The following is a 27,825-nucleotide window of genomic DNA, read 5'->3' as shown; positions in this document are numbered from 1 at the left end:
AGGAGATGGGCATCCAGGGAACTGAAAAGACATTTCTTTCCTTTTTTTTTAAAAAAAATTTTTATTTATTTATTCATGAGACACACAGAGAGAGAGAGAGAGAGAGGCAGAGACATAGGCAGAGGGAGAAGCAGGCTCCCTGAGGGAGGGATCCCAGGACCCTGGGATCACGCTCTGAGCCAAAGGCAGATGCTCAACTACTGAGCCACCCAGGCACCCTGAAAAGACATTTCAAAGGGAGTGTGGTGTAGCAGAAAGACTGAGAGTGGAATAAAGCCGGAAGTCCTGAGTTTTAATCCCAGCTCCATTACCTTCTGAGTGACGCTCGGCAAGTGTCTTAGCCTCTCTGTGCCCGAGCTTCCAAATCTGTCCAGAGGCACTGACGTCTTAAGGATGTATGTATCCTAAAGCATGGTATGGATTCAAGGCCAGGTAGGCCCAGGCCCGGCCCCCATTAGTGGCCTGACAGTCGGCAACAGGGTGGGAATCATGATTCAGGTGGCATCGGCGGGACTCAGGGGCTACTCTGCTCCTTCCCACCTCTTCAGCGTCTCTGAGGTGAGGAAGGCTTTCGAGGAGATGAGCTTTTGAATTCTCAGCTTTTCACAAAAATAGCCTCGGCGGCAGAACCCCTGGTTTGCAGCAGACAATTTCTTTGTTACTCAGCTGCTGGTGGGTGGGTGGGTGGTGCCACGGGCTGCTCATTTCCTGAATGAACAGCTGTGCCCTCTCCTCGTTGTCGAGAATAATCATAACACTACTTCAAACCTTCATTCAGGCTCTCGGCTGCCCGGCGGGGGCCCCCCACACACACTCGGTTCCCAGCGGTGGGTGGGGCCTCTGAGAAAGGCTGGGCGCCAGGTGAAGGGCAGGCCGGAGGCCCTGGCCTTGGCCTTGTCCGGGGCAGACCAGGACTTGGCTTCTCACAGGTGGCCTTCCGGGCCTGCTTCCCAGCCTCCAGCCTCATATCCTACCTCTCCCGTCCATCCCTCAGGTACGCCAAAGCCCACGTCCACCTGCGGACCTTCTGGCCCATCATCCCCTCTTCCCACAGTGCCTCTGGATCCCGGCAGATCCGGCTCCTTCTTGTCACGTGGGGCTCAGCTCTCAAACATCACCACCTCAGAGAAGCCCTCCCTGGCTACTCCCCTCTGTTGACCCATTGGCTTCTAACCTGTAGCTCAGCCACCAACGGCCCAAGGCCAAAGCTCTGGCAACTCAGGAGCCATGGGGCGAAGAGCCAGCCTTGGCATTGACGTTCCAACCTGATTCCTAATTCTGGTTCTGATGGGCTACTGGGGCCAGGGGTCCTATGGCTCAGGAGAGAGGAGAGAAGATTTCCCAGAAGAAAGCATGGAAGCCATTCCTTCCAGAAAGGACAGTGGGTGGTGGGCAGGGGAGATCACGGGGGATCGCTTTTCCTGGTGCATGAGAACCACAGGGCCAGAGCCCGGGGCTCCAACCCCTGATCTGTCACTGTCACTTCTGAGCTGGGTGATTCAGTGAGGTCCCCCATCTCTCCAGCCCATTGTCATCCAGGTAAACCTCACAGAGTCATTATAAGCAGCAGGCGAGGAAGCCTGGGTGACTCAGCGGTTGAGCTCAAGGTCTGCCTTCAGCTCAGGGCGTAATCCCAGATCCTGGGGATCAAGTCCCACATTGGGCTCCCCTCAGGGAGCCTGTTCCTCCCTCTGCCTGTGTCTCTGCCTCTCTCTGTGTGTCTCTCATGAGTAAATAATTTAAATCTTAAAAAAAAAGAAGCAGCAAGTGAGCTGGTGCCATGCAAGTACTTTGAAAACTTTGATTATCTTTGGAAGAGAGGAAGACAAAGAAAGAAGAGTTTAAGGAGAGGCGGTGAGGCTCCTCTGGATGGAGTCCTCAGTCTAGCAGGTGGAATAGAATCTGAACTCCAGGCCACGGATAACAGTGGGCGACAAGGATCCGCATCTCTCGTGTAGAATCAGAAACCTAGACTGTCTGAGCCTGATTGTTCTGAGAGGTTCTGGATGGGCAGGGATGTGTGATGGCTTTGGGAGGCCCTGCGTTCAAATATCCTTCTAACCAGGTAATGATCACGGGCAATTCCCTCCTCCTACCTGAGCCTCACCAGCAAAATAGGGGTGATGATAACAAATTGCTGGATCCTTGTGGGCCTTGAATGGTGACAAAGCATGCTGCCCGACGGCTAGGAAGCCCTCAGTGCATTTTACTAGCTGTTATTTGTATTTTTCTCCATCATTTCCCTTTTGACTCCTTCCTCCTTTTCTTTTCTTTTCTTTTTTTTTTTTAAAGATGTTATTTATTTATTCATGAAAGAGAGAGAGAGAGAGAGAGAGAGAGAGAGGCAGATAGAGAAGCAGGCTCCATGCTGGGAGCCAGACGCAGGACTTGATCCCGGGTGTCCAGGATCACACCCTGGGCCAAAGGCAGGCACCAAACTGCTGAGCCACCCAGGGATCCCCTCCTTCTTCCTTTTAACTGTAATAAGACTTCTTTTGAAAATGCCCGCCTGCCTCAGGAGTACTAAGGATATATACAGGGAAAGCCTTCCTTCTTTCCAAGCTGAGGCCGAGGAGGAGAGAGGATGGGAAGGGAGAGAAACCCCTTTGTGGAGGCCTCTCTGGCGGGGCCTGGGGCTTATCTACAGACTGCTCTGGAACCACCAAGAGCAGCTCAGAAAAAGCCTTCTTTCCTCCTTTACAGAGAGGCTGCGGAGGATCAGAGTCAATAAAAGATTTTCACAAGTCCACACAGCTGGGAAGTGCATGGAGCAGAGATTCACACCCAGAGCCTCTCAGATGTGGAAACCAGGGCACTGGGGTCGGGGAGGAGGGGGGACCTGTCCAGCCCGGAGTGTGTGCGTGTGTTGCAAGCTTATCAATCCCTTAGGAGCTTCTCAATTCAATTCAATTCAGTAGAAATATCTTCTACTGTGGGCCAGAGAAAGAGATGAGTTCCTGTGACTTGCCCATGTTCATGTACTCACAAGGATTTCCGCCAAGTGCGGGATAGGCCTGAGCACAGCGTTGGTGCTAATGGAGTCCAGGGGACACTTGGAGGATCCAGGGGGTAGAGGAAGGTCTGGGGGTCCCTGGAAACCCAGCAAGCCCACCCTCGTCTGGAGGACCCTCAGAGAGGGCTCCTTTCTACTGAGACCTCTGTTCTCCCAGCCTCACCCCTGGCCCTGGGGCCCCGACCCCACGACCCCAGCACAGGCGTGTGTACACACCCTCCGCGCGCGCGCGCACACGCACACATGCACTCCACCCACTAGCTCTAATTGCCAGGAATGCAGGCTGTCCCAGCTACTCTCCCCCTGCATTCCTCAGAGCTACTCCCACCTGGCAGGGCAAATTATACCCTGGCCTGGCAATAAAAGCCACTTTCCAAAAAAAGAAGCTTTAGGGCCCCAAGAGAGACGCAGCTAACTCTCCCACCCCATCTGTGCCTGACTCAGGAGGCGGTGTCCTCCCCAAGGGAACAGGGCCCCATGTCCCTTTAAGCAGGGAGTACAAATTCGCATCCCAGTCCCTCCCTCCAGCTCTTCCTGACGTCAGGAGGAGGGCGTGTGTGAGTGAGTGAGTGAGGGGCTCGAGGTGCCGCATGCTCACACACACACACACACACACACACACACACACACACACACACAGCCGTACACACAACACATCTTTCAGACCCATCCCCTGCTGGCCAGCTCCTAGCGCCGGAGAGAGGCAGAGTGCTGAAGGCGGCCGCAGGAGGCAGTGTCCGGACCTCAGCTGCTGGGGAGAGGTAAGGGACTGGATGGGGGGCGAGGGCTCCCCAGCTCTAGACACTGGCTTTGGCAGGGGCAAAGCCAGGAGGCAGGACGCAGTGGGGCTGGGAAGGTGGGTACCTCCCCTGGGGCTGGCCCAGCCCCATTCAGTTTACAGAGTGGGGGTGGGTGGGTAGGAGGGTATGTAGATGAGCCCACCCTGTCCGTCCTCCTTCCCTCCCTCCCCCCCCCTCCTCCTGGCCCCCAAGGGAAGCCGAGGCCGTGTGGCTCCCTGTGGGAGCTTATGTGTCTGTGTGTGTGTCTGGGACTTGTGTCTGGCTCAAGAGGCAGAGAACAGCAGACACCTGCCAAGCCGCAGCCTCCTGTCTGGGAACCGGCTGGGGGGGGGGGTTGGGGGGGTGGAAGAGAAATGACTGGGGAATCATCGTGCTCCTACCAGATGCCAAAAGGGGAATGCAGCAGGGAGCCCCTGGAATTTGAGGCTGGGGCCAGGGAGGGAACATCTAGGGCAGGCAGACAGTTGGACCTGGAGCAGCTGTCTTGTCCTGACTCTATTTCGTCCCCAATGCGATGGGGATAATTGTGTTAATTGGCTTGGAGAGGTGGCTCCATGTAATTATCTTCGCCTCAGAGCCACCCCCACCCAGAGCTCTTGCCTCTCCGGAGGCCACTCCTCTCTCCTGCTTGCTGCTCAAGCTCTGACCTCCACCCTTGCCAGGGTGCAGCCCCTGAGGGGGCTGGAGCCCCCAGCTGTGGGATGTGGGGACTCGGGGCAGCCCGGGCTAGCCCCAAGTCCTTGAGTGGCCCGCCCGGCACAAGGAGTCCAGGCAAAGATAAGGGGTGATGCTGGCACCCACAAGGGAGACAGCAGGTTCCTGCCAAGCTGCCAGCCTGCAGGCTCTTCCTAGGGAGAGGGGAGGGACGCTGAGCGAGAACAATAATAAATACAGAGTGTGAACTGCTGCATCCGCTGGGGCTGGGGGAGGGGAGGAGGAAGTGGGCCCGGGGGGAGGGTGGGCAACCTCTCTGAGAGCCTGGCACCGTGCCCACCTGGATGTGCTCCCGAAGAGGCCTCTCGATGGGGAGGGGCAGTCTCCGGTCCCCTGGAGGATGGGGAGCCAGTTCCCCCAAACTGACTCCATCCCAGAGGCCTCTGAGCCCTCCAAATTATGGATGTTTCCTTCATCCAGACTCCCCCCGCCTACTTACCCCCACCATTTCCTTGAAGTCCTTTAACATCTATTTCCCATGTCTGTCCCACCCCTCTGGATCTGCCTGTCCCCCCTCCCACTCCAAATGAAAAGGTCTAAGCAGGAACTGGCCACACAGGGGCCTGGGAAAGGCCGAGCCAGAGCCCCCTCCCAGGTCTGGCAATGTTCACGGATGCCCACTGGCCGTGGAGGGGCTTTGGAGGGAGGACTAGGGGGTCCTACACAGCTGGCCCGCAGGGAGGGGACACCCACGGGCTGGTCTGGAGGCAGGTCCCCGAGATCGGCACCGGCAGAGGGCGCTCGGGGCCTGGCTGAGCCGGTCACGTCTGCTGGTCACAACCAGCACAGCCAAGTCCCAGAGCCTGGTGGGAAGGGGGCTTGGGACAGTTGGGACCTTTGTCCATGCGGAACAGCAAGGTAGGGAGCAGAAAGTAGTGGGGGGAGGGCTTCTCTCCTGCTCCAAAGCCGGTGGAATGATGGTCCTGGGGTGGTGGCATGACCCACTGGAAGGCCCTGGGCTTTGGGGTCACACTGACTTGAGTTCAGCTACTCTGAGTGTGACTTTGACCAATCCTTTCTTCTCTCTAGGGGGACCAGAGTGGGAAAGTCGCTTGCTCAGGCTCACACAGCCTGGCAGAGATGGGATGTTAGTGTGGCTCTTGCAGGGCCCATCCTGGCATCTTCACCCTCCCTGAGGCCAAGGAAGCTCCAGGGCCTTCATCACGACCACCTCCCCCAGGGCAGTCGGGGCATGTGACAAGGAGGGTTAGAGGGTCTCAATGAAGCTCAAACATTGGCTGGGGCAGCCCCTCACCCCCACACAGACACAGGCGCACACACTGTAGGGTGGGGAGGACCAGGTTTAATTAGGTCACCTCCAGCTGCTGGAGCAGCTTTGGCACTGATGTATTTTAAGGAATGTCTGGGTGACTGGGGGTGGGGAGGGGCCGGGGAACCGCCAGCTTCTGCCGGGTGGTCCTGAGGCTGTCTCCTCATGCTCCCTGGTGGCCCCTCTGGACGAGACCCCAATGTCCCCAAGCCCTCCCACCACCTCCGTGTCCTCCCTCTCTTTAAGTTGCTGTCTCCCCTCCTCCTCCTAGCAGCTCCTCCACGCCAGGGCTGGGGGCCGGGGCATTTTTATTGGGGGAGTTGTTTTTAAGCTTGTCAGAGTTGGCAAGTGATTCACCCAAGGTCATAGTCTGAGTCAGCACAAAGCCAGAAATAGAACCCCGAGCCCTGACTCCCAGATTTTTCTTCTCCAGGGGAGGGCGGGAGATGTCAGGGAGCTCCCTTCCACCCCCCAGAGGCCTCTCTGTAACCGCGTCACCCCCCACCTCTCCGGTGCAGAAGCACTGCTCCTGCCCAGCTGTGTGACCTCAGGAAGCTCTACCCCTCTCTGGGCCTCAGTTTACTCTTCTGAGGAATGGGACTAATGACAGTAATGATCACGTGGGGGTGCCGCGGGGACTACCTGAGGAAATGGGGCCAAGGACTTGGCACGCCACTGACATGTGGCTAACAATCAATACGTGGTAGCCATCCCTCCTGTCACCTTAGGACTTCTGGTGTTCTGGTTGGTCTGTCCCTCCCACTGGGCTGGGGGCCCCCTAAGGGCGGGGCTGTCTCCTCTTGTGTCTGTGGTCCCAACGCCTGGCATTCAGTTTCTTTTCAGTTACAAATGTCTGTGTGTGTATTTTTAAAATATTTTATTTATTTGACTGAGAGAGAGAGAGAGAGAGAGAGAGCACAAGCAGGGGGAGGGGCAGAGGGAGAGGGAGAAGCAGGCCACTGCTGAGTAGGGAGCCCCATGCGGGGCTCGATCCCAGGACCCCGGGATCATGACCTGAGCTGAAGGCAGACGGTAACCGACGGAGTCCCCCAGGCGCCCCTGTGTGCGTTTGACAACCTCAGAGGACAGTTGGACTGACCTTCAGTTGTCACCTGGACCAGTGATGATTCAAGCCGAGGAGAAAAGAGACCCAGAGAAGGTCAAGGACTTGCCTCAGATCACACAGCACTGGGAGGGTTGAGCCAATCTGCTTCCCCTAATCTGCCCAGGGCAAGAGGGATTCGCATGGTCAAGAGAGGACTCTGACAGCCATTTCCTGCCCCTTTCTTTTTTGGGGTAGCTGAGAATTGGAGGAGCCCCTACACCACGATGATGGTCACCTGCCCACAGGGCTGAGTCACTGTCCACAGCCCTGTGGCCCCGTGACACGGTATCACGGCCTTGCCTCATGTTACCTCTGAACCGCCGTGATGTTCTGGTGTCCCTGCCCCGGTCCTTCTGTCTGCAGGGTGCCAGGGCTTGGCCTTCACGCACGGAAATGGAAACGAGCTTGGCCGGGAAGGTCAGGGGCAGAAGGCAAGGACGCAGGTGCACACTCACAGGTGGTCACCTGACGTGGGCCAGCTGCCACTCTTAGCCCTGTGACAGATAAGGAAACTGAGGCTCAGACAGGGAGAGTCCCTGTGGAACTGGATTCTAGCCCAGGCCAGAAACGGTCCTGACCAGTTCTCGAACCTCTGACGGCCAGTTCTGAAGGGCATGGTTCGGGGCAACAGGTGCTCCCAGGCTGTCGGCCTGGGGTCCCTCGGGGGCTGGGCTTTAACTCTGAATTGAAACAAACCGTCTATAAACTCATCTGTTTCTCTGCCTTCGGAGGAGTTTAGTTCCTCCTTTCGGTTCCCAGGGAAAGTTCTTTCGGTAAAACGGTAAAACTCCAGCCGTGTTGTGGCTGAGCCAGGAACAGTTTATCCTCACGGGAAGAGCGCTGTTTGCCTTCGGGCAGATCTGGGCTTTGTCACCCACCTGCTGTGCGACCTTGGGTGAGTCACTTCTCCTCCCCAGGCATCTTGGTTTCCTTATCTGTCTAATAGAAACAGCGGGAATTCCAACCTTTCAGGGCAACTGGGAGATTTCAAAATGGAAAGTAGCCTCCGTAAAGCCTCTGGCACCGCGTACAGCAGCGTTCACACAATGAAAGCCCCGTCTTCACTTGATCCTTTCCGCAGCATCGCTCTGGGGAGAGGGTCTGAACCCCAGGCTGGCTCTGCATTCCCTCCTTCTCCCTGGCGGCCCACACTGCCCCGCTTTGTGCAGCATCCTCAGGACCAGGGCTCTGGCAGGGCCCAGAGAGGGAAGGTTGTCCAAGGTTACACACCGAGTCAGTAGCAACGCAGGGCCGGAACCCAGGGCTCCAGAGTCACAGTACCTGGGTTCAAGTCCTGGCTCAGACATTAATTGCTGTGTGGCCTTGGGTGAATGACTTAGTCTCTCTGGGCCTCAGTTTCCTCATCTGCTGCAGGAATTAAAAAGGAAGAAGGCCTCTCCCTGCCCTTATTCCATCCTCCTCCCTTCTGCTGCCTGGTCCCTTATGGGGAACTCGTTTTGGGGAGGGGAGTGGGGAGGGGCCGCCCTCAACACTAACCCTGGGTAATCAATCAATGCCTCTTTCCCCCTTCCCCACAAGAGGCCTTGGGTCAGGAGGCCTGGCCAGAGCAATGCCCGCTCAGCTGCGTCTCCCTGGTAACCGCTGTGGGCAGCCTCTGCCCCTCCTCCCCACGACCTCCCAGCACCGGCTGTCACCACCAAGCACAATACCAGCTCTGGGAATACTGTGCAGTGGGCAGGCCAGGGCCGCCCTGCTGCCTGGAGAGAAGGAAGCGGAGCTTCTGTCCACCTCCATCCCTGCCCAGGTGCGCTGGGGACACGCCGGCATGCACTGCAGGCCCCGACATCTCCTGCTTTCCTGCTGGTGTCATCTTAGGTAGCTTTGTCACCTGTTTTCCCTTTTGGTGACAGCTTTGTTGCGATATAATTCACCTACCATATAATTCAACTGTTTAAGGTGGACGAATCAGTGATTTTTAGTATGTTCGCCGAGTTGTGCAACAATGCCATAGCCAATTCTAGGACATTTTCATCACCCCAGAAAGAAGCTCCACACCCATTAGAATTTACTCCCCACCATCTCTTCCTCTTGGCTCCTGGCAGCCACAAATGTACTTTCTGACTCTGCGGATTTGTCTCTTCTGGACATTTCTCATGAACAGAATCATGCAGCGTGCTCTTCTGGGACTGGCTGCTTCTTCCACCCCGTGTGATTGTCTCAAGGCTCACCTATGCTGTAGCAGGCATCGAGACTCTGTTCCTCTTTGTGGCTGAATAATATTCCACTCTGTGGCCAGACAATAGTCTGTTTATCCACTCCTCTGTTGGCAGACTTCTGGGTTCTTTCCACTTTGAGCCTGTTGTGAATAACCCTGCTGTGAAGGTTCAGGTCCAAGTTTTTGTGTGATTGCGTTTTCTTTTCTCTCCAAACGGTAATAAAAATGCCACCCCTGGCCCTGTCTCCCAGAGCAGGCTCGGAAAGAAAACCCCCACCTCAGTTTGAGGGGGCCATGAGAGGCCTTCTCACTCCCCTGTAGCTCTCCTGGTGGGAGAGGGATGGGGGGGTTGTGGGGTCTGGGAAGGCTGCCCCTCCCCCCCACCCCAGGGATGGCAGTCACCGCATCACTCTGACCCAGAAAAAAGGCCACTTGCTGTGTGACCTTGAAAGGCAGCCAGGAGACCTGCCTCACTCACTGCTGGATGGCGTGACTCCCCAGCTCTTTCAGCCCTGCCACACTATGTTTTGGGGCAACCCTGCCCTGGGCACTCTAGGCTGGGGGTGGGGCACGAGATGGGGGCTAGAAATAGGACTGAGCCTCAGGGATTTATCTCTGGCACTGGGGCCTTTGGATGAGGAGATGAAGTAGTGAAGAATGGGGGGTGAGGAGGTGGAGAATCCTGCCGTCCTCACTCCTATATGACTGGATTATGAGAACTTTACACCCCAGGCTCAGCCAGGCCTCACCACAGCCTGTGAGGGAGTGAGGCAGGGTTTATCAGCTCCATTATACAGAAGAGGAGACTGAGGCCAGTGGAAGGGCTCTCCAGGGTTGGCAGCTAGTACACAGCAGAGCTGGGGTACCCCTGGTCCAGGTGTCCTGCCTGGCCCCACTGTGGCAGGCCTCCCGGCCCTGGCTTAGCCAACAGTCTGGCTCAGGGTTCTACAGCAGGGTCTTTTGGGGGCCGGGACTCCCCACGCCCTGTGGGAAGGGAACTATGTTCTCTTCCTCAGTAGAGGAAAATATAGGATGAATGTTTTCAAGGTCATCCAGACACTGAGCTGGTGATGAAAAAATTTCTATTGATGAGCATTTGATGATGGCAATTCTTTGGGTATCTCTGAGATGCCGGGTGCTGTCACCTACTCAATCATCAACCCCTCCTCAACCTTGCATGGTGAGTATTCTCAACCTCCTTTTAGAGCAGAGGAGAGTAGGGCTAAGGAGCACTCACCAAGATCCCCCAGGGCTCACCGCGCCCCAGCGACATGAAGAGTCATTGAATCCTTACAGCAACCCCTCTGTGAAGTAAGAACCAGCACTATTCCCATTTTACAGAGGAAAGTGACTCAAAGTTTAAGAGTGTTGATCAAGGCTGGCACAGCCAGTTGGGTACAGGAGGCAGGATTCCCACCTGGGTCCGGAGCCCACACTCCCACCCGCTGTGTTGGACCTGCTGAAGGCACCGAGTTACAGTGACAAAGCTGAGATTCGAACCCAGGTGTGCAGATTTGAAGCTGCTAACTCTTATGCCAAATGGTGTTCCAGACCATCCCTGGCCACTTTACCCATCCCACCTCCAAGGCCCCTGGAGTTAGAGAATTGAGCTTCAAGGTGGAGGGACTTCAGACCTTCCCGTGTGACCAAATACCACAGATGGGGGGCTCCATCAGCAGACATTTACTTCTCACGGTTCTGGAGGCTGCAAGTCTGAGATCAGGGCGCCAGCACGGTCTGGTTCTAGTGCCCTCTTCCTATTTTGTAGACAGCTCCCATCTCCCTGTGTCCTCACGGGGCATAGGGGAAGCAAAGGCTCTGGGTCTCTTCTTACAAGGGTGCTCATCCTGTCGTGGGGTGCCTCCTGACCTCACCCACACCTAATGACCTCCAAAGGTCCCATCTCCAAATACCACCACGTTGGGGGATAGGACTTCAACATATAACTTTTAGGGGAAAGCATTCAGCCCATACGAAGGTTATATGAACTTTTTTTGTCTTTCTGGTGAGGACCCTGAGTCACGGGGGGCTCCTGAGCGGCCTGAAGTCACCCTGTGAGGACTGGCAAGGAGGTCCAAACCTCCAGACTCATGCCTGGAGTCCAGGAGCTGCTCATTGTGGACCACACTCACCTGTACCCCTCTCTCCCCATTCCAGACGGAGCCTGTGGCTGGTGTGGCTGCCGAGCAGGGCCAGGCCGGGCCCTGCCCGCAAGGACGCCCAAGCTCTTCGGCCCCAGCGCCCGGGAGCCCGCCAGGCTCTCTCGCTGAACCTGCCATGACTTCTGAGCCCACGTCACCCCCAACGGTGCCCCCTCTCCACTCCCCCAAATCTCCTGTCTGGCCCACCTTCCCCTTCCACCGGGAGGGCAGCAGGGTCTGGGAGCGCGGCGGCATCTCATCCCGGGACCTGCCCAGTCCTCTGCCCACCAAGCGGACCAGGACGTATTCAGCGTGAGTACCTGCCATCGCCCAGGCTCCGGTGATCTTTCCCCAGGACAGGGCTCCAGCCCTAGCCTTGTCCAACCCCTGTTGTCCTCACTCAAGGACAGGGGAGCTGTGTACGGGCCTTGCAGTAACTACTGTGTTTGTTCATTCATTCATTCATTCATTCATTCATTCATTCTTCGCTCCACTAAGATTGGCTGAACACCTGACCAGGGGATCCAGTGATAAATGGGACAGTCTCCACCCAAAAACTGCCTACAGTCCAGAAGGAATTCGTCTACCATTCACCTCTATGCAGCAGGGTTGGGGGAGAGGACACAGCGTCAGGCGTCAGGAAGGACGAGGCCCTAGTAGGTTTGCAAGACATGTTAGGTGGAGAAGGAAGCTGGGTGTTCCAGGTACCTAGGTCAGCACAGACCAGAACGGAAGCATGGTGCTGACCTCTGGTGAGGGGTGGGTCGGCTAGGCAGAGACCAGCCTTGGGCCTCTGGGGTAGGTCACTAGCCCGGGTCACACAGGGGAGGTGATTTGGGGAAACCACAAGGGAGCCTGACTTGCCTTGGCCAAAGAAGAGGTTTTTGGTTTTGCCTTAGGTAAACCCTATGCTCAAGGTGGGGGTTGAGCTTTCGACCCCAAGATTAAGTCGTGTGCTCTGCCCATTGAGCCAGCTGGGTGTTCCTAAAGGAGAAGGTTTAAAAATAATAAATAAATAAATAAATAAATAAATAAATAAATAAATAAAGGAGAGGGTTTTGATGGCAAGCACTGATTGTCCCCTGTGTTCAACCCAAGGCCAGGCATAGAGCAGATGCTTAATAAATGATGAATGAGTGGATGAGTGACGAATAAGTGAATAGGATACTATGACCTCAATAGATAGTGAGCTCCCCATTTTGAGAGGTATTCAAGTTTAGGCTGGGCATTCTTCACTCTTACCACAGGAGCCCATGTAAGCCCAAATAATCTCAGGAGGGGAGGGTGCTGTGCAGAGAGGGACATTGGTTGGGAGTCTGGAGACCCACTTGCTATTCACCCTGGGAGGGCCAGTTCCCCTTTCTGGGCCTCAGTCTCCTTATTATCCAACAGGACCACAAGAGAGCATAACTGTGTGCAGTTTCTGGCCTGGGGAGGGTTTTCCGCAACCGTGGGATGGGGTCTGCAGGCAGGGCTGTGGGAGGGCTATGGGAGTCCAGGGAGGGGAGTCCCCAGGGCACAGCTCTAACCCTCCTGCTCTATCCTCAGGACAGCCCGTGCCTCGGCTGGCCCAGTGTTCAAGGGCGTCTGTAAGCAGTTCTCACGCTCCCAGGGCCACGGCTTCATCACCCCCGAAAATGGCTCCGAGGACATCTTTGTGCATGTATCTGAGTGAGTATCTGAGTTGTCCCTCCCACCTCCCTACTCCTTGAGGCAGTGCCTCAAGAAATGCCTCTCCAGGCCTCTCCCCTGGCTGGCCTAAGTCGGTGTTCTGGCATCTTTCTCCTCCTCTTGCAGGGGCTGCAGGTGTGTGGGAGGAGGAAGAGGGCTGGAGCCAGGTGGGAAGGGGTCGCCCAGGCCCCAGGACCCCCAGAACCACTGGCTGATCTGTGGGATCCAGCATCATGGGAACAGAGAGGGCTGGGCCAGCCCCCAGGTCCTTCAGCTCGGAGGGTAGACAGATACCGGAGGGATGATGTAGGCCAGGCCCCCCGCCCTGATGCCGGGCAAGACCTGGGGGGCACCGAGCTTCTCTAGGCCTCTGCACTTCCATTTTTTATTTATTTATTTTTTTTGCCTCTGCACTTCCTTTGACTTTCATATCTCAATCCCCAAACAGAATAGACCGGGGGGGGGGGGGGGGACACCGTTTTGGGTTCCCATTTTACAGATGAGAGAGCCGGAGCTCTGAGAAGGGGGGAGGAGGCCCTCAGGCCAGCCTGCAGCGGGTCGGGGAGCAGGGCCTGCTGCTGGGCTGACAATGCCCCTCTCCCGCCCACCAGCATCGAGGGGGAGTACGTGCCAGTGGAAGGCGACGAGGTGACCTACAAGATGTGCCCCATCCCACCCAAGAACCAGAAGTTCCAGGCCGTGGAGGTGGTGCTCACCCAGTTGGCCCCACACACTCCCCACGAGACGTGGTCCGGCCAGGTCGTGGGCTCCTAGGCTGGGTGGCTCATGTGTCAGGCGCCGGGCGGGCGGGGAGCCACACAGGGTAGATGGGCAGCAGCGGGCTCCAGGCCCCCCTGCACTGGCTGACCCCATCCCCTGGGCGGCCTCAGCATACACGTCTGTCTGTCTGTGCTCGTGGCCGTGAGCGTGTGCCTCCATCTCTCCTCCCCCCCAGTGCCCTGTGACTGTTGTGTGAGCTGGACCAAGGGGAGGCCAGCAGACCTGCCTCCTCTGTGTCCTTGCTCTCGTTCCCCTCCCTGCCACATCCGCACAGGACCCTCTCACCCTCCTGTCCACTGAGCCTCCGAGGGCCCGCGTCAGGCCTGGGCCTGGGCGGCAGGGGGCACCAGTGGGCCCATCCCTACAAGCTTGTTCCCCTTGCCTCTGCCCCAGGCCTGGCCCAGGGACCAGACTCTGCTTCTGCTACTCACACCCCTGCCCTGGACTTGGGTCTCCCACCGTGGCCTGTACCCCTTCCCTCAGAAGCCAGGCCTGGGAGGTTCTGGGGGAGCCTCCCAGCCTCTGGCAGGGGAGAGAGGGCAGCCCTTGGAGTCAGACAGACCCCTCCTCACTGCCATGGGCCCAGCCTTCCTTTCTTCCATCGGCTCTCTCTCAGCATCCCGGAGAGGCAGGCGAGGAGCTGAGGGCAGAAGGCGGTTTTGGCGTCTGGGTTTTGCCAGCCACAGTTCTCCTCAGCCTAGCGATGGCTCTGCGGATTCAAGGTTGTGTCCCCTCCCCAGGCCACATTGAGCCACAGATCTGCGGAGGGGTGGGGGCACATCTCTCGCAGCTTGGGTGGAGCCGGCTTTGCCCCGACCCACAAACTCCGCTGATGCTCTGCCCAGGCCCAGATAAGACGGCTGCTGAGGACCTGGTGATACAGACGCACGTCCCCTCAGGCAGGGCCAGGCACGGGCACCCACAGAATGGCCCTCAGCCTGAGACCACCAGCCATGCAGGCCCTTGCTGGACCCTCTTTCTAAAGCTGCAGTAGGACTGCTGGCCCCCAGCGGCCAGGGGCTGAGGGGAGTGTGTGTGCGTGTGTGTACGTGTATGTGTGTTTGTGTGCATTCACTTTTGGGTGGGGGGTTAGGCTGCCCTGGGAGAGGCTTTGCCTCCATCCCCACCACACACCTTCCCAGAGAACACATCATTTGATGGGAAAAGAAATGGCAGCCTGCCAGGGACAGTGACCCTTGTGAGACCCGGTCTGTGAATAAAACAGGGGCTAAATGCCCAGGATGAGGGGTTATCTGTTTAGAAGGATCCTCAGCCTCACAGATTCCTCGAGGCCCTAGGGTAGAGATCAGATCAGTTGGGGTACGTGCACCCCCACCCGTGTTCCCAATCCCTACCAGGTTGGTCCCCACAAACTGGGAACGGCCCCAGCTGGACACCCCACTCTGAGCTGGAGCTTCTGACAAGGCCTGAGGACTTGCCCCAGAGGAACAAGGACTTCCTGGCTTCCTCAGTAGGTTTATCGGTGCAGGTTAACTCCTGGGAGCCCCCAAGACTCCCTCCTGTGAGCAGACCCCCCCATTTTTAGGCACTAGCCAGGAGATAGGATGTGGCTGCCTAGGAGGCAGAGGGACGGCAGGCTCCTGCATACCCACAGCCCCGCAGTGTCGAGTCCGAAATCCTCCCAAGACCCCCAGCCGCCTGGACGCCCCCCATCCTTCCTAACACTGGCAATAAACCCTCAACTGTGACTCAGCCTCGCCCAGGGATGCCTCTGTCTGTCTGGGTCCCAGGGGAATGGCTTGGGGAGGGTACCCCACACAACCTTTATTTAGGGCTTTCACGGCCCACTCTCCTCAAGCACATCAAAGACATCCTGTGTGACCCGGCAGAGGGGTGAGGGGAGTCCCTGCCATCTCTGCCTCGGTTCCCTCATCTGTTAAGTGCGGTTGTAACATGACCTGAGACGGGCCAATTTTTCAGACAGAACGGACACCATACCTTGTTCCAGGAACTTTAATATTTGTGAGATAAAGTTCTGGCAAATACACACCTTCCCCAGTGCTCTGCACCCTGCCTGGGACAGATAAGCAGGGTGGGCTCTATCTCGTACGAACACAAGCACATGCCTACTCCCGGCATAGACAGAAATCTGTTCTGTTTACAAGTACAAGCAGCAGCTGTAGCCAGGGCTGTCGGGTTGGAGGGCGGAGCTGGTCCCGCTGGGCGCTGACCGGCTGGGGACGGTTATCCACGCGGACCCTGGCCCCATCGAGGTGGGCCTTGCGGTAGGTAATGAGGCAGGCATCCTGAGCCAGAGGGGCCCTGGCACCCCACCCAACACCAGGGTCAGGGGCTCTCTTTAGGCCTGGGTGGAGTTCTCAGGAAATCCCTAGGAGCAGTCCCTAGGAGCAGGCATGGGCCCTGGTCACGCCTCATGGGCTGTCTCTGGGAAAAAAATTTCACGGCATCGCTGTACTGTATCCTGTGGGGACACCACACTGTGGCCGACGGTCCGGGGGTCAGCGTAGATCTCAAAGTCATTCCCACCCTGCACACAATGAAGGGCAGAGAAGACACATACATATGTGGTACCTGGAGGAGTTGCCCAGGGCTAAGGCCCATCACACACCCTGGCATGGGGCCCTTCCCCATATTGGCTCCGGCAGAGCTGCCTCTCCCCCTACCCCTCAGAACCACCCAGAACCCCATCTTTTCAGTCTTCACCAGACCTGCCCTGATTTTCTGTGTGGCATGGGACAAGTGACCAGCCAGCGCTAGGCCCCAGTCTTCCAATCTGTGTAATGGGGTTGGCGAACACAGGCTGTTCTCCGGGAGTCTCCTGGGAATGTGCTCTGTTGCCCTGCGTCCTAGCTTTGACCCGGGCACAATTTGGGGTGGAAGGCACCTGGATGCGCCACACTCACAGGGCTGGTCTCGTTCCCAAAGAAGTGAATGGTGTCGAAGCTGTCCTGGTCCAGGCTGTCCAGACAGTAGCGCTTGTCCCAGCCCTCGGGAAAGACGTCAAAGCTGATCATGCCTCCTGTGGGGGGGTGGTAGACAAGACTAACAGAGGGGTGGCCGATGGGGTGAACTTGGGCAAGGTGCTTCATTCATTCATTCACTCACTCATTCATTCATTCAACCACCCTTGAGTGCCTGCTCAGAGCCAGCCACAGGGCATGGGAGACTCAGGATTCTCACTGAGTTGTGATCCTGGTGGGGAGAACAGGCAGTCAACAAGCCAGACCAGCACTGCTGGGGAGACCTTTCCGGGAGGTGGTACTAAGGGCTGAGCCAGAGTGGCAATAGCGGGGAATCAGGCCTAGTCCTTGCCTGCTATGGTGGAGAAGGGCATGGAGTTTCCCAGCACTAGAGAAGGCTGGGACAGGGAAAGGGTTAGGCCATGCAGGCCCTGGGGTCCAGGAAGGGCTCTGAGCAGGGGTATCCCTCTGGACACTAGGCAGTGGGAGGACAGCTATGTTAGTTAGCCCGAGTCCAAGAACTAATTTGGCAGAGGTGTGAACCGTGGTCAGATTCAAGAAGCATTCTGGATATAGGCCCTGGGACTTGCTAGTGGACTGCACTTGGGAAGGGGTGAGGAGAAACACTGAGGGAGATGCTTTGGTTTTCTGACCTGAGCAATTAGGAGGGTGGCAGGGTGTGGACTGGGTTTCGGTGGGTAAGACCGGGTGGGGGGGTGGCAGGAAGGCTTTCTAAAGGCACTGGGAGCGAGGCCGTGGACTGGCTTCTATGTCAGGCTCTCATACCCTTCCCAGGATGAATGGATGGATGTACCTCGAGAGAACCTCAGCCCTTTGCCAGCAAACTCTGTTTTCAGGGCTTCCACGAACTTCTCGCGAATCTTCTCCTTCTGCAGGTGGGGAGGGAACAGACTGAGGCTCAGAGGGTTGCTGTGTGCCAGGCCCTGTGCTGGGCACACAACTGTGGGAGCTCAGGGTCTCCGAGGTGGATACCGTGACCCCCCCTTTACAGATGAGGAAACCGAGGCTCAGTGAATGGCTGTGCCTTATTCAAGGTCATCCAGCCTTGGTGGCAGAGCCAGGGCCTGAATCCAGAAGTCTGTGACTGAACTTGGCCGGAACCTGCCAATGGGGGTGTGGTCAGGGTATCCAAAGGAGCCCTTGGAGTGGAGGCATGAGGAGGAGTTTGAGGGGATGGGGCAGGCCCAAGTCCCAAGGTCCACCTCAGGGCAGGGCTCAGTCCCAACTGCTCTCCCCAGCTCAACAAGCAAATCGGACATGAGAGATGAGCATGAGGAGCCAGGAGCAGGTGAAGCCCTGTTACAGCACAGCAGTGGGTGCTGGGAGGTCAGCAGGATGCCAGGCATAGCCACAGCACCAGCCACACGGCGACGTGGACTGGGCACCTCCTATGTGCAGGGGGTTGGGGGACTCAGCAGTGCTGAGGAGTCCCCTGCTATACCCCACTCCTGGGTCAGGACCTTGTAAGTCCGCAGCAGATCTGCAGACCTGGACTAAGGAGGCATTTGCTCATTAGGCCAAGGACCCCTGGCCTGGCCCTGTTGGGGCCACGGGCAAACAGCCATGCAGGGCCTAGCAGGGCAGCATCTTGGCTGCCATGCTAACAGGGGCCAGCACCACACGGGTGGAAGGATCGCGCAGTGCAGGGGCAGTCCCCACCTTGCCGAAGGAGCAGCGAGAGCCTGATAGGACAGCCAACTCACAGATGGCCTGGGAGAGAGTCTGGACACATCCTGGGGGAACTGAGAACCACTGAGATTTTGAAGCAGGGGAGTAGAGTGCTAGCCCTGCATTTCAGTCAGTCCAAGTTGGGTAGGACTGGAATGGAGAGAGGCAGGCAGTGGCCAGTGGTTTGGGGCCTGATGTGGGCCAGGAAGGACATGAGTTTAACACCTGATGTGACCCAATATGAGAGAGAAAGGCAGGCCCCATGGGTTCCAGGCCTGGTTGTGTGACTTTTCTGAGCCTATTTCCTGGGCTAAAGGATGGAGAGGTAATGAATGAACCCTCTTTTCCTCCCTCTCCTAGAAAAGCAGAAAAGTGGGATGTGAAGCCCCTGCCTACTGTACCCTTGCTGTCCCAGCAGGCAGGTAGGTCCCCAGGGAGGTTAAGAGTCCCCACCAGAGGCCACTCTATGGGCCCAGGGTTAGAGTTAAGGGTGCCCCAGGATGGCTGTTATCTCCTGTCTCTGGAGAATCAGGCTGACCACTGGATGGCCCCGTGTGTCAAGTCCAGCCTTAGCAAGGACCAGCACTGTGACCCTGAGCTTAGTTACTTAGCCTCTGACCTCAGTGTCCTCATCCAAGGAAGGGGACTGACTATCTGCCCTTGGGATCTGAAGGACTGAAGGAGAATAGAACACTTACATGGGATCCTGGCTGGTGTAGGTCACACAGATCAGGAAGTTTGTGCCCTCCCCTCATACTGGGGCAAACAAGAGCCAGAAAGACAAGTGAAGACCCTGGGAGCTGTGGGAAGGGTCAGTGTTGTGTCAGACTTCCACCTTGCCCAGTAATTACAGCCCATGGGATGGGGACTGTGCTTACCCCCCACTCTATAGATGGGACAACGGAGCCACACGGTAGTAAAGCCACTTTTCTAGGCTGCTCGGCAAGCAGGAGGTGGGGCTGAGATCGAAACTGGGTAGCCTGAGTAGAGGCCATCCCTCAATATGTGTATGGGAAGGGCCTTTGGTCAGTGGTCAGTCTTCACCATCCCAAAAAGAAAAGCCTCCATGCCTATGGGCAGTGCCTACCATAATCCTTGGGACATGGAGTGCAGAACAGGGGTGGGCGTCAGTGAGCAACCTTGAGAGTCCTACCCTCAGGGAAACATCAGAGGGTAGCAGATGGAGTTCCAAGTTTAAATCTTTGCTCTGCAACCAATTCCCTATGTGACCTTGGCAAGTCATTTCCCCTCTCTGAGCCTCAGTTTCCTCATTCATAAAATGGGGACAACACCACCTATTTCATTCATTCAGAACGTATTTCTTGAGCACGTGCCAGGCACAGTGGGTCCAGCAGTGAACAGCCACAGGAATCCTGGCCCTTAAAGGGCCTACAGCTTCAGTGAGGGAAACACACAGTAACCAAGATTTGAAAAGTAGGTGATTGAGTGTATTAGTGGGTGGTGATGGCTGCTTGGGGAGAAATAAGACAGGAGAGAAGCAGGAAGTGCAGAGGGTGCAATGTTAAATGGATGAGAAAGTGACCTGAGCAGATGTGAAGAGGGGGAGGGGATGAGCAGAGGGAAATGTGTTCAAGGTGGAAGCACAGCCCCCAAGTGGCTATCTCCATCTCCATCTGCTATCTCCAGAATCAGCAAGGAGGATGTGGTTGGAGTGGAGACAGCAAGGGGGAGAGAAGGCCAGAGAGAACACCAGTGGGAAGAGCCTTGGATGGGTGGACTTACTCCATTCCTGAAAAGGCCGGGTGAGTGGTGGGGATGACAAGCAAAATGCAAGTCAAGGTCTAGCAGGGGCAGCATACCCAAAGGCAAGAGAAATACTGGAATGTTCCAAGAACAGATGCACGGAGAAGGCTGAAGGGGGTGGACCTGAGCTGGGCAGACCCCTCAGGGCTCAGGGTACCATAGGAGGGGTTGCAGCATTGCCCACTCCTTACAAGCAGGGAGTGGATAGGGATGACAGGCTCTAAAAGGCTCTCAGTGGCACCACTGGAGGACAGACTGGCAAGGGTTTATGGAGGGGGGAGTAGCCTGGGGGAGAGACACACAGGTGAACAGATTTGAGACCACTCCAGAGGCTGAATTAAGAGGTATTACTGCTGGGCTCCACATGGGTGGGAAGGTAGAGATGATATCCTTGGCTAAGTGGTGGCTGCTGGTGCTGCTCACCAAGGGAGGGAAACCAGCCATATGGGAAAGATGCAGGAGTGTCCACACCATGGCACATGGTGGCTGTCCCAAAGGGTATTGGTTGAATCAGAACGCCACCCCCTACCCCCCGATCCATCTTGCTGATGAGAAAGCAAGGGCCCAGAGAGGCCGCATGACCCAGGTCCTATAGCCTAAGGTTGCACAGTTGGTGGCACCTTGTCTAGTTCGGAGAACTCGATTCGCTCCTCCAGGGTACAGCTCCGGCCGATGGGTGAGATGTTCAGCATGCCATTCCGGAACTCGATGAAGGTTCCACTGATGGTCACAGGAGCAAGAGGGAGGGCAGGGAACCAGAGAGAAGAATGGCCCTGAATTCAAATCCAGCCCCCTCTGGGACCACTGCCTCCTTGGACCTCACTCGGGACAAGAATCCACACACCAATAAGTTGGGGCCCTGGCACCTGCAGGTCCCATCTGAGAGACCTGCCCCTGTCCTCCCTCGGGCCTGGGGTGGCGGTGGGGCGGGGGAGGCTGGATGCAAGGCTGGGAGGGGTCTCACCGCTTCTTGGGCAGTCTGAGCAGAGCCATGTAGCGGAGGCAGAAGTTGATCAAGTCCTGCAGCAGCTCCTCCCCCAAGTGGTTCTGGATGGTCTGGGTAGGGAACATGGGGCTCTGAGTGTGGTGGGCACACACCCTCCCCCATCCCAGGACAAAGGCCCCCATGGGGTGTGCCACTACCAAAAAGGGTCCCAGGTTAAGGCCCTGGGGAGTACTGACCTGCTTGGAGAGCAGTCGTCCATGCTTATACTGCACTGTCCCATTCTCAGCAAACACATAATCAAACTTCTCGATGACTTCAGGGGTACATAGGAGCCAGGAAGAAAGAGAGTGTGAGACCACCCAGAGCCAAGTACGGGGATAAAGGCCACACTCCTTGGTTTGCCATTCAAAGCCCATTTGTTCCATTTTAAGCCTGCTTTCCTGGGCTCTTCACCTTCAGCTTTTTTCCCAAACAAGCGAACAAGCCAGTCAGTCTCTGGGCCCTGGTTCACAAGGGTCCTTCAGCCTGGAAGGCCCTCCCCTCACTTCCCCTTCCCCCTCCAAGATCCCGCTTCTTCTTCTGGAAGGCTTCCCGGACTCCCCAGCAGAGGGCGCCATTTCCATTGTGCTCCCACAGCTCGACGGCCCAGGGGGTGCCGCTGGGTTTTCCAGTTTCCATCAGTGTTCTGGAAGGCTGGTTGCATGGGGGGAGTTATCAGCTCTAGCTGCCACAGTAAGTGGCTGGATGGGTCGGTGGAGATGCAGACGTGGACACACAGGGAGATATTTCCAGAGTGGCTGATAGAATGCACAAGGCGGTGAGGAGAAAGGGAAAAGTCAAGTTTCTGGTTTGAGGACTGGTGGGGTCTGCCTCAACTGAGCTGAGATGGGAACTCAGCTGTGAACAGATGCTCTGGGTCCCCGGGGGGCCTTCAGAATCCTTCTCTATTAAATGGGATAACCGTGCCCACCCTAATGTGTGGTTGTGACCATGCAATGAAAAGAAGTCAACACATGGTCATTTTCAATCTGACCATGCGCATTTTAAAGAGTAAACACAAGAGACTCAGCCGAGGGAGCTGAGGATGTAAACTATCCCAGGGCATGATTCTGCAGGCTTTGTTCCCTGCCCTCTCTCCAAAGCCTGACACAGTGCCTGGCACATGGCCCGTGCTCACTATGCATCAGTGATGGAGAGATCTGGCTGTTTCCTCTACTTCCTCTGCCCCACATAAGCGGGGCTGGGTCTTTGAAGGCACACAGGTCCAAGGACCTCCCGAACTCCCGAACTCCCCACCTCCACCCAGACTGTGGCACTGGCTCTGGGTGCCCCTCCTACCTTCATCCCCCTCTCCCAGCTGCTCAGCAATCTTAGAGTAGTCGGAGCCGCCCACCACACCGATCTGCACCCTACTTCGCAGCTTCTGCAGGAAGGCAGCCACCTCAGGGTCAATTTTCTGCAGGGGGTTGGGTGGGAAAGCACAAGATTTCTGGCTGTCAGCATGTCTGGGACCTCCACTCGGCCCTCACTCAGTGCTCAGAATCCAGGGAGCCCATGTTCCATCTGAATCTGAGCTAGTTCAAGGTTTAGAAGCCAGACCTCAAAATTAGAAGCAATGGGTTCAGATGCTGGCCCAAGTCTCAAATGCAAGCTGATCTTGAGCAATTGGCTTTGCTTTCTTTGCCTTAGTGACTGCCTCATTTATAAAAGGGGGATCAAAGTAGCAACCTGTTGCTATGGAGGTGGTCACTACTAAGATTAAATGAGATACTTCATGGAATCGAACAAGCAATTAGCTGGTGACTAATCACATGAGGATTCCCCAAGGAAGTGAAAACTAATGAGTTACACTCCATGTTTTCAGACTTTCAGCTATTTAAAGCTGCCAGTGCCTACAGTGAATTGAATGACCATATCAAATGCTGTCAGTGAGAGTGTAAATTGGTGCAACCACTTTGGAGGATAGTTTGGCAAGATCTATGAAAACTTATGCATGCACCCTGTCACCCAGAATTTCCACTTCTCTTGCCTGGGTGTATATGGAAGTTCACTAGGTATGGTTTACCATAGTGAAAGCCTGCAAACAACTCAGGCTTGTCAACCAGAGAATGGTAAATACCTGCTCTGAAATACTATACTGTGGTTACACAGAGTAAGGCAGGCCTGTGCTTCCAATAGGGGAGAGCCCCTAAGACATGCTGTTAACTGCCAAAAACAAGTTGCAGGGAGTGCCTGGGTGGTACAGTTTGTTAAGTGACTCTTGGTTTCGGCTCAGGTCTTGATCTCAGAGTCCTGAGATCAAGCCCCAACTCCAGGTCAATGCTCAATGCAGAGTCTGCTTGAGACTCTCTTCCCCTGTCCGCCCCCTCTGTAAAATAAGTAAATAAATCTTAAAAAAAAAAAAAGGCAAGTTGCAGAAAGCACACACAATATATCACTCATTAAAAAAAAAAAAAAAAAAAAAAGGAAAGGAAAGGCTCACAAAAACTGCTTAATATTGTTCTGAGAAAACAGAAATCTAGATGAAGATCTGGAAGGAAGCCACAACAGGCAACCACCCAGGCTGGCCTGGGATTCTGATGTAGTCAGAGAGGACTTTAGCCTTCTGTTTTCATGCTTTACAGGAGAATCCTGAATATGTGTCTAATTAAAAATTAACTTCTATTTATCTATTTATTTCTAGCTTATTTATTTATTTATTTTAGTAATCTCTATACCACCTGGAGCTAGAATATGATCCTCAGATCAAGAGTCACATGCTCTTCTGAGTCAGCCAGGCACCCCCAAAATTAACTTTTAAAAAAGCACTAAGGATAGGGCTTGGTATTAACACCGGTGGACAGCAATAACACAGTGTTCTTGTACAGGTTCCTGGGTCAGTGGAGCAAAGGGTCAGAGGGAGGGACTGAGGCTGTGCCTTAGACCTTGCTGCCCTCTCTCTACTGTCCTTTTTCTCCCATCCCTGAGGGCCGTGGAGGGAGGGCACCCTGATTCCTTCTTGTGCCCCTAGAGCCTAACCCAGGGCCCTCTCATAGGGCAGGCAGGGGGGTGCATTCAGGACCTAAGAGAGGAGGTTAAGACCTGGCCTCCCATCAGCCTCTGCCCTGAAGCTCAGCCCTATGGCTCCCTGCTCTAGGGGATCCCAGTTGTTCTCCTTATGGCCCGACTGGAGAGCGGAATACCCTCAGGACTGGCAAGAGGCCTGTTTATTTTTATGTACCCAGCTGGTGAGGACCAGTCTAGGGGGTCACCTAGGGTGAGAGGTAAAGCTAGAAAAACTGAGCGTGGAGCAGAATTTGGAGGATCAACATAGTGACAAGTCTTCAGAAGAGCTGTACCCTCCCTGGGCCATAATACCTTCACAGTGACCACGCTGGGCCCGGGATGCTCACCTCCAGGTGGGCGGAGCCCAAAACTCATCTGAAAAGGTACAGAAGCCCTACTTCCCTCCAGAACGGAGGCTGGGAGGTAACGTGGGTGAGGAACTTGAGAACCAGACCTAGGCCAGGCCTGTAGAGGTCGGGTGGGATGGCTCCAAGCCCCCGCACTCGGTTCCGATGCTTGGGCGCGCGTGTCGAGCCCCGTCTAAAACCCTGGGCTCGGAAGCCAGCTTCGGGCCACAGGTGTGTCTTAGGGGCGGGAGCCGGGGCTGGGGAGGCGGGGGCGTCGGGGACCAGGCCTCGGCGAGAGGAAGCCTGAGCTGGGGAAGGGAAGCTAGGTCCCCGCTCGCAGCCTCCTCCCTCCAGCATCCCACCCGCCCCGACGCTCCCGGGCAGGAGGTGGGCGCAGGTGCTCGGGGGCTGCGACGTGGGGACCGGGTCCCCATCACTCCCAGCGGACGGCCGTGGGGCGTCAGGGGCCGCGGACCGCTGCATCCCACACTCGGTCCTGGAGGGCCCCGGGGTCACCACTTTGGGCCTCTGAGCGTCCGCGCGACACTCCCGATGGGAGGCGCTGAACGTCGGGGCCTTACCTGGCGAGCCGGCGTGAGGGTCCCGTCCACGTCAAACAGGCAGAGGACGCGCTCCTTCCTGCGGGCGCCCTCAGCGGCGACGGCCATGGCTGCAGCTCCGCGCGCGCGGGAGACGCCGGGGATGCGGCCGCCGGAGCCGCTTCGGAAAGAGGCTGGACCGGGCGGGGCCTGGGGGGGCGGGGCCAGCCGGCAGGGCCGCGGGGCCCGCCCGCGAAGGGGCGTGATCAGGGCGTGATCTCGGCGGGAGGGGCGGGGCCCGAGCGGACTCAGGAAGGCTGATTCTGATTGCGTCCGGAGGGCAGGGGGCGGGGCAGGGGGCGGGGCAGAGCGCGGCGGATTGGTCGGACGGGCCCAGACCAGACGGGGGCGGGGCCTGGGCCTGGGCCCAGCGGGAAGTGAGGGCTAGAACCCGGAAGAGGGGAGCGGGGCTTCCGCGGGTTGCTTCGGAGTGTATCTGGTCGAGAAGGGGCTGGCCGGGGGCGGAGCCTCGAACCCCGCAGTGCAGGGGGCGGGGGCGGGACTCCAAGGACCCGAGCTGTCCCCGATTCTCCCTGCCTGCCATCTATGACTCATTCCCTCGTTGCTAATCCCTTTGCCCTACAAATTTTAAGCTTTAAGTAATCTGATGGCCTTTGCTCAGGCTCTGGACTTTGCCAGATGGCCTTACTCCTCCCGCTGTCATTCTGTCCACCGCATGAGGCCCAGTTCATGGTCTGCCTCCTTAAAGAAACCTTCCTGGATCCCTCTTTTCGCAACCATTTAACCATCACATTGACTTTATGGTCAGTCCTAGGTTGTCCGCTACTATGTGACTTTGGCCAAGTCACTGCACTGAGGCTTTGTGTCTCCATCTGTAAAATGGGAAGAATATCACCTACTTTGTAAGGTTGCTGTGCACCTGCAAAGAAATAATAAATATAATGGAGCCCACATGGGACCTGGTGCTCGGCAGACCTACGCCAAAGGAGAATTTATACAGATGTGCTTGATATTGTTACTGATTAAACAGCTATTGGCACGTCAAAATGATGTAGTTTTGGAGTACAGGTGAGGTTTGGTGGGGTGAGGTCTGGAGCCCATGACCACGAAAGAATTCTTGAGACTTCTTTGATCAAAATGGTGGTTTTATTAAAGCACAGAGACAGGACCTGTGGGCAGGAGGAGCTGCACTGGGGTTGTGAGGAGTGGCTGATTATATATTTGGGAGTTGGGAGAGGTAAGGAAAAGGGAAATTTTCAAAAGAACTTTCATATGCTAAAGAGGACCTGCAAGATACTGGAGGCCTTGCCTTTGTCAGGTTAAGGTTGTTTTTCCTTCTTGCAATGCATTGACATTAAGATAGTTGGGAGCTTCCTGGAGAAATGTTACACTCTCTCCACTTCAAGTAGCTGTCAATAGGCTGCATTTAATTGTATCTACATTTCCTTCTGGAAGCTAGGATATTGATAAAAATGCTTTGTTCTTGTAAATTACTAAAACATTTGTAAGCTGAGGGAGATTTATGTCTTGCAGGATTGTGATCTCTGTAAGTTAACTATTTGTTTTTCCCTAGCTTTAGGGCGGCCAGGCCAGGAGTGTCTAAGGAATGTCACCTGGGGGAGGGGCTGGTTGCCGGGTGTCAGCTTGTGCTTTGTACTCAGCTAGCCCTGTGCTCCCTCATCAAAGTCTTTTTTCTTTTTTAACAATTTTCTTTTTTTTTTTTTACAATTTTCTTTTAAAAAAATATTTTATTTATTTATTCATGAGAGAGAGAGAGAGAGAGAGGCAGAGACACAGGCAGAGGGAGAAGCAGGCTCCATGCAGGGAGCCTGATGTGGGACTGGACCCCGGGACTCCAGGATCACGCCCTGGGCCAAAGGCAGGCGCTAAACTGCTACCCAGGGATCCCCCCTCATCAAAGTCTTAAAAATGAGCCAGCAATTTAACTTGCAGAAAATAAGGAGAAAAATTGGGGATTGGTTAAATTTTTTTTTTTTTAAAGATTTTATTTATTTATTCATGAGAGACGCAGGCAAGGGGAGAAGCAGGCTCCTTGCAGGAATCCCAACGCGGGACTCCATCCCAGACTCGATCCTAGGTATCTAGGATCACGCCCTGGGCTGAAGGCAGGCGCTAAACCCTTGAGCCACCCAGGGATCCCCTTGGGGAGGTTAAATTAACTATAATCCATTTATGAGGTGAAGTTCTGTGAAGCCATAAAACCTGTGTTGTAGAATATTTTGTGTGGAAAGAGCTTGCAACAAAAAGTAGCTGTCTGCGGGTGCTGATATGATGGTGACTTTCAAAGTTTTTTCTTCTTTTGGAAATGCATTGACTGCAGGTTCCTCTTCATCGGGACTCTCCTTTTTGGCTTCCTTCCATACTTTCAGAGCCAAGCCCACCCCTACCTCCCTCGGTGCTCCCAGGGGATACCCTGGCCGGGCATTTTTGCTGCACCCACCATTCTTGCCCTGATGCCTGTGATCAGCTCTGGCAGTTTTCGTTATCCATATCCTCTTGTTGTGCCCAAGACTGCAAATCTGAGAAACCACCAAGGAGCCGAACCTATGCAAGCGCATGAGGGTTTATTAGCAAGCTCGAGCTTGGGTCCAAGTATACCCGACACAGCGGAGCAGGGACTTGGACCCCGAGGTGGGTTACAGCTGGGTTTTTTATAGGCTGGTCTATACATTCTGATATGGGGCTTAAGGGCATTGAGCTCTGTTCTCATTCTAATATGGGACTTTCTACCACGGGTGTGGGCTCTGTTGTCTTTCTGATATGGGATTCATTCTGCAGTTTTTCCTATAAAGTTCAGCTCTTATTCACAGGGGCCTAAGATGGCTGTACTTGTGCTAATGC

At 55.7% G+C, this 27,825-nt stretch overlaps 2 protein-coding genes across 3 annotated transcripts; one reads left to right on the top strand and one right to left on the bottom strand.

The window, feature by feature from the left end:
• Positions 1–3,416: 3,416 nt before the first annotated feature.
• On the top strand, positions 3,417–15,383 carry CSDC2 (cold shock domain containing C2). 2 transcript variants are annotated; one of them, XM_025458549.3, is made up of 4 exons: positions 3,417–3,774; positions 11,236–11,531; positions 12,768–12,890; positions 13,502–15,383. In XM_025458549.3, exons 1-4 carry the CDS (start codon positions 3,604–3,606, stop codon positions 13,662–13,664), a joined length of 753 nt encoding a protein of 250 aa, XP_025314334.2. In that variant the 5' UTR covers positions 3,417–3,603; the 3' UTR covers positions 13,665–15,383. The 2 variants fall into 2 exon arrangements, with proteins under 2 accessions (XP_025314334.2, XP_025314326.1); XM_025458541.2 differs by lacking the exon at positions 3,417–3,774 and adding an exon at positions 5,256–5,385.
• A 245-nt stretch (positions 15,384–15,628) lies between these two features.
• PMM1 (phosphomannomutase 1) lies at positions 15,629–25,148 on the bottom strand. The gene is made up of 8 exons (XM_025458528.3): positions 24,985–25,148; positions 22,350–22,467; positions 21,248–21,324; positions 21,030–21,121; positions 20,686–20,785; positions 17,427–17,502; positions 16,556–16,671; positions 15,629–16,179 (listed from the first exon to the last, which is right to left on the bottom strand). The coding sequence occupies exons 1-8, from the start codon at positions 25,069–25,071 to the stop codon at positions 16,057–16,059; spliced, it is 789 nt and encodes a 262-aa protein (XP_025314313.1). The 5' UTR covers positions 25,072–25,148; the 3' UTR covers positions 15,629–16,056.
• Between the last annotated feature and the right edge of the window lie 2,677 nt (positions 25,149–27,825).

Source organism: Canis lupus, chromosome 10 (assembly GCF_003254725.2).
Source record: "Canis lupus dingo isolate Sandy chromosome 10, ASM325472v2, whole genome shotgun sequence".
In the NCBI taxonomy this organism is placed as follows: Eukaryota; Metazoa; Chordata; class Mammalia; order Carnivora; family Canidae; genus Canis; species Canis lupus.
This window is presented reverse-complemented; position numbering and strand designations above follow the sequence as displayed.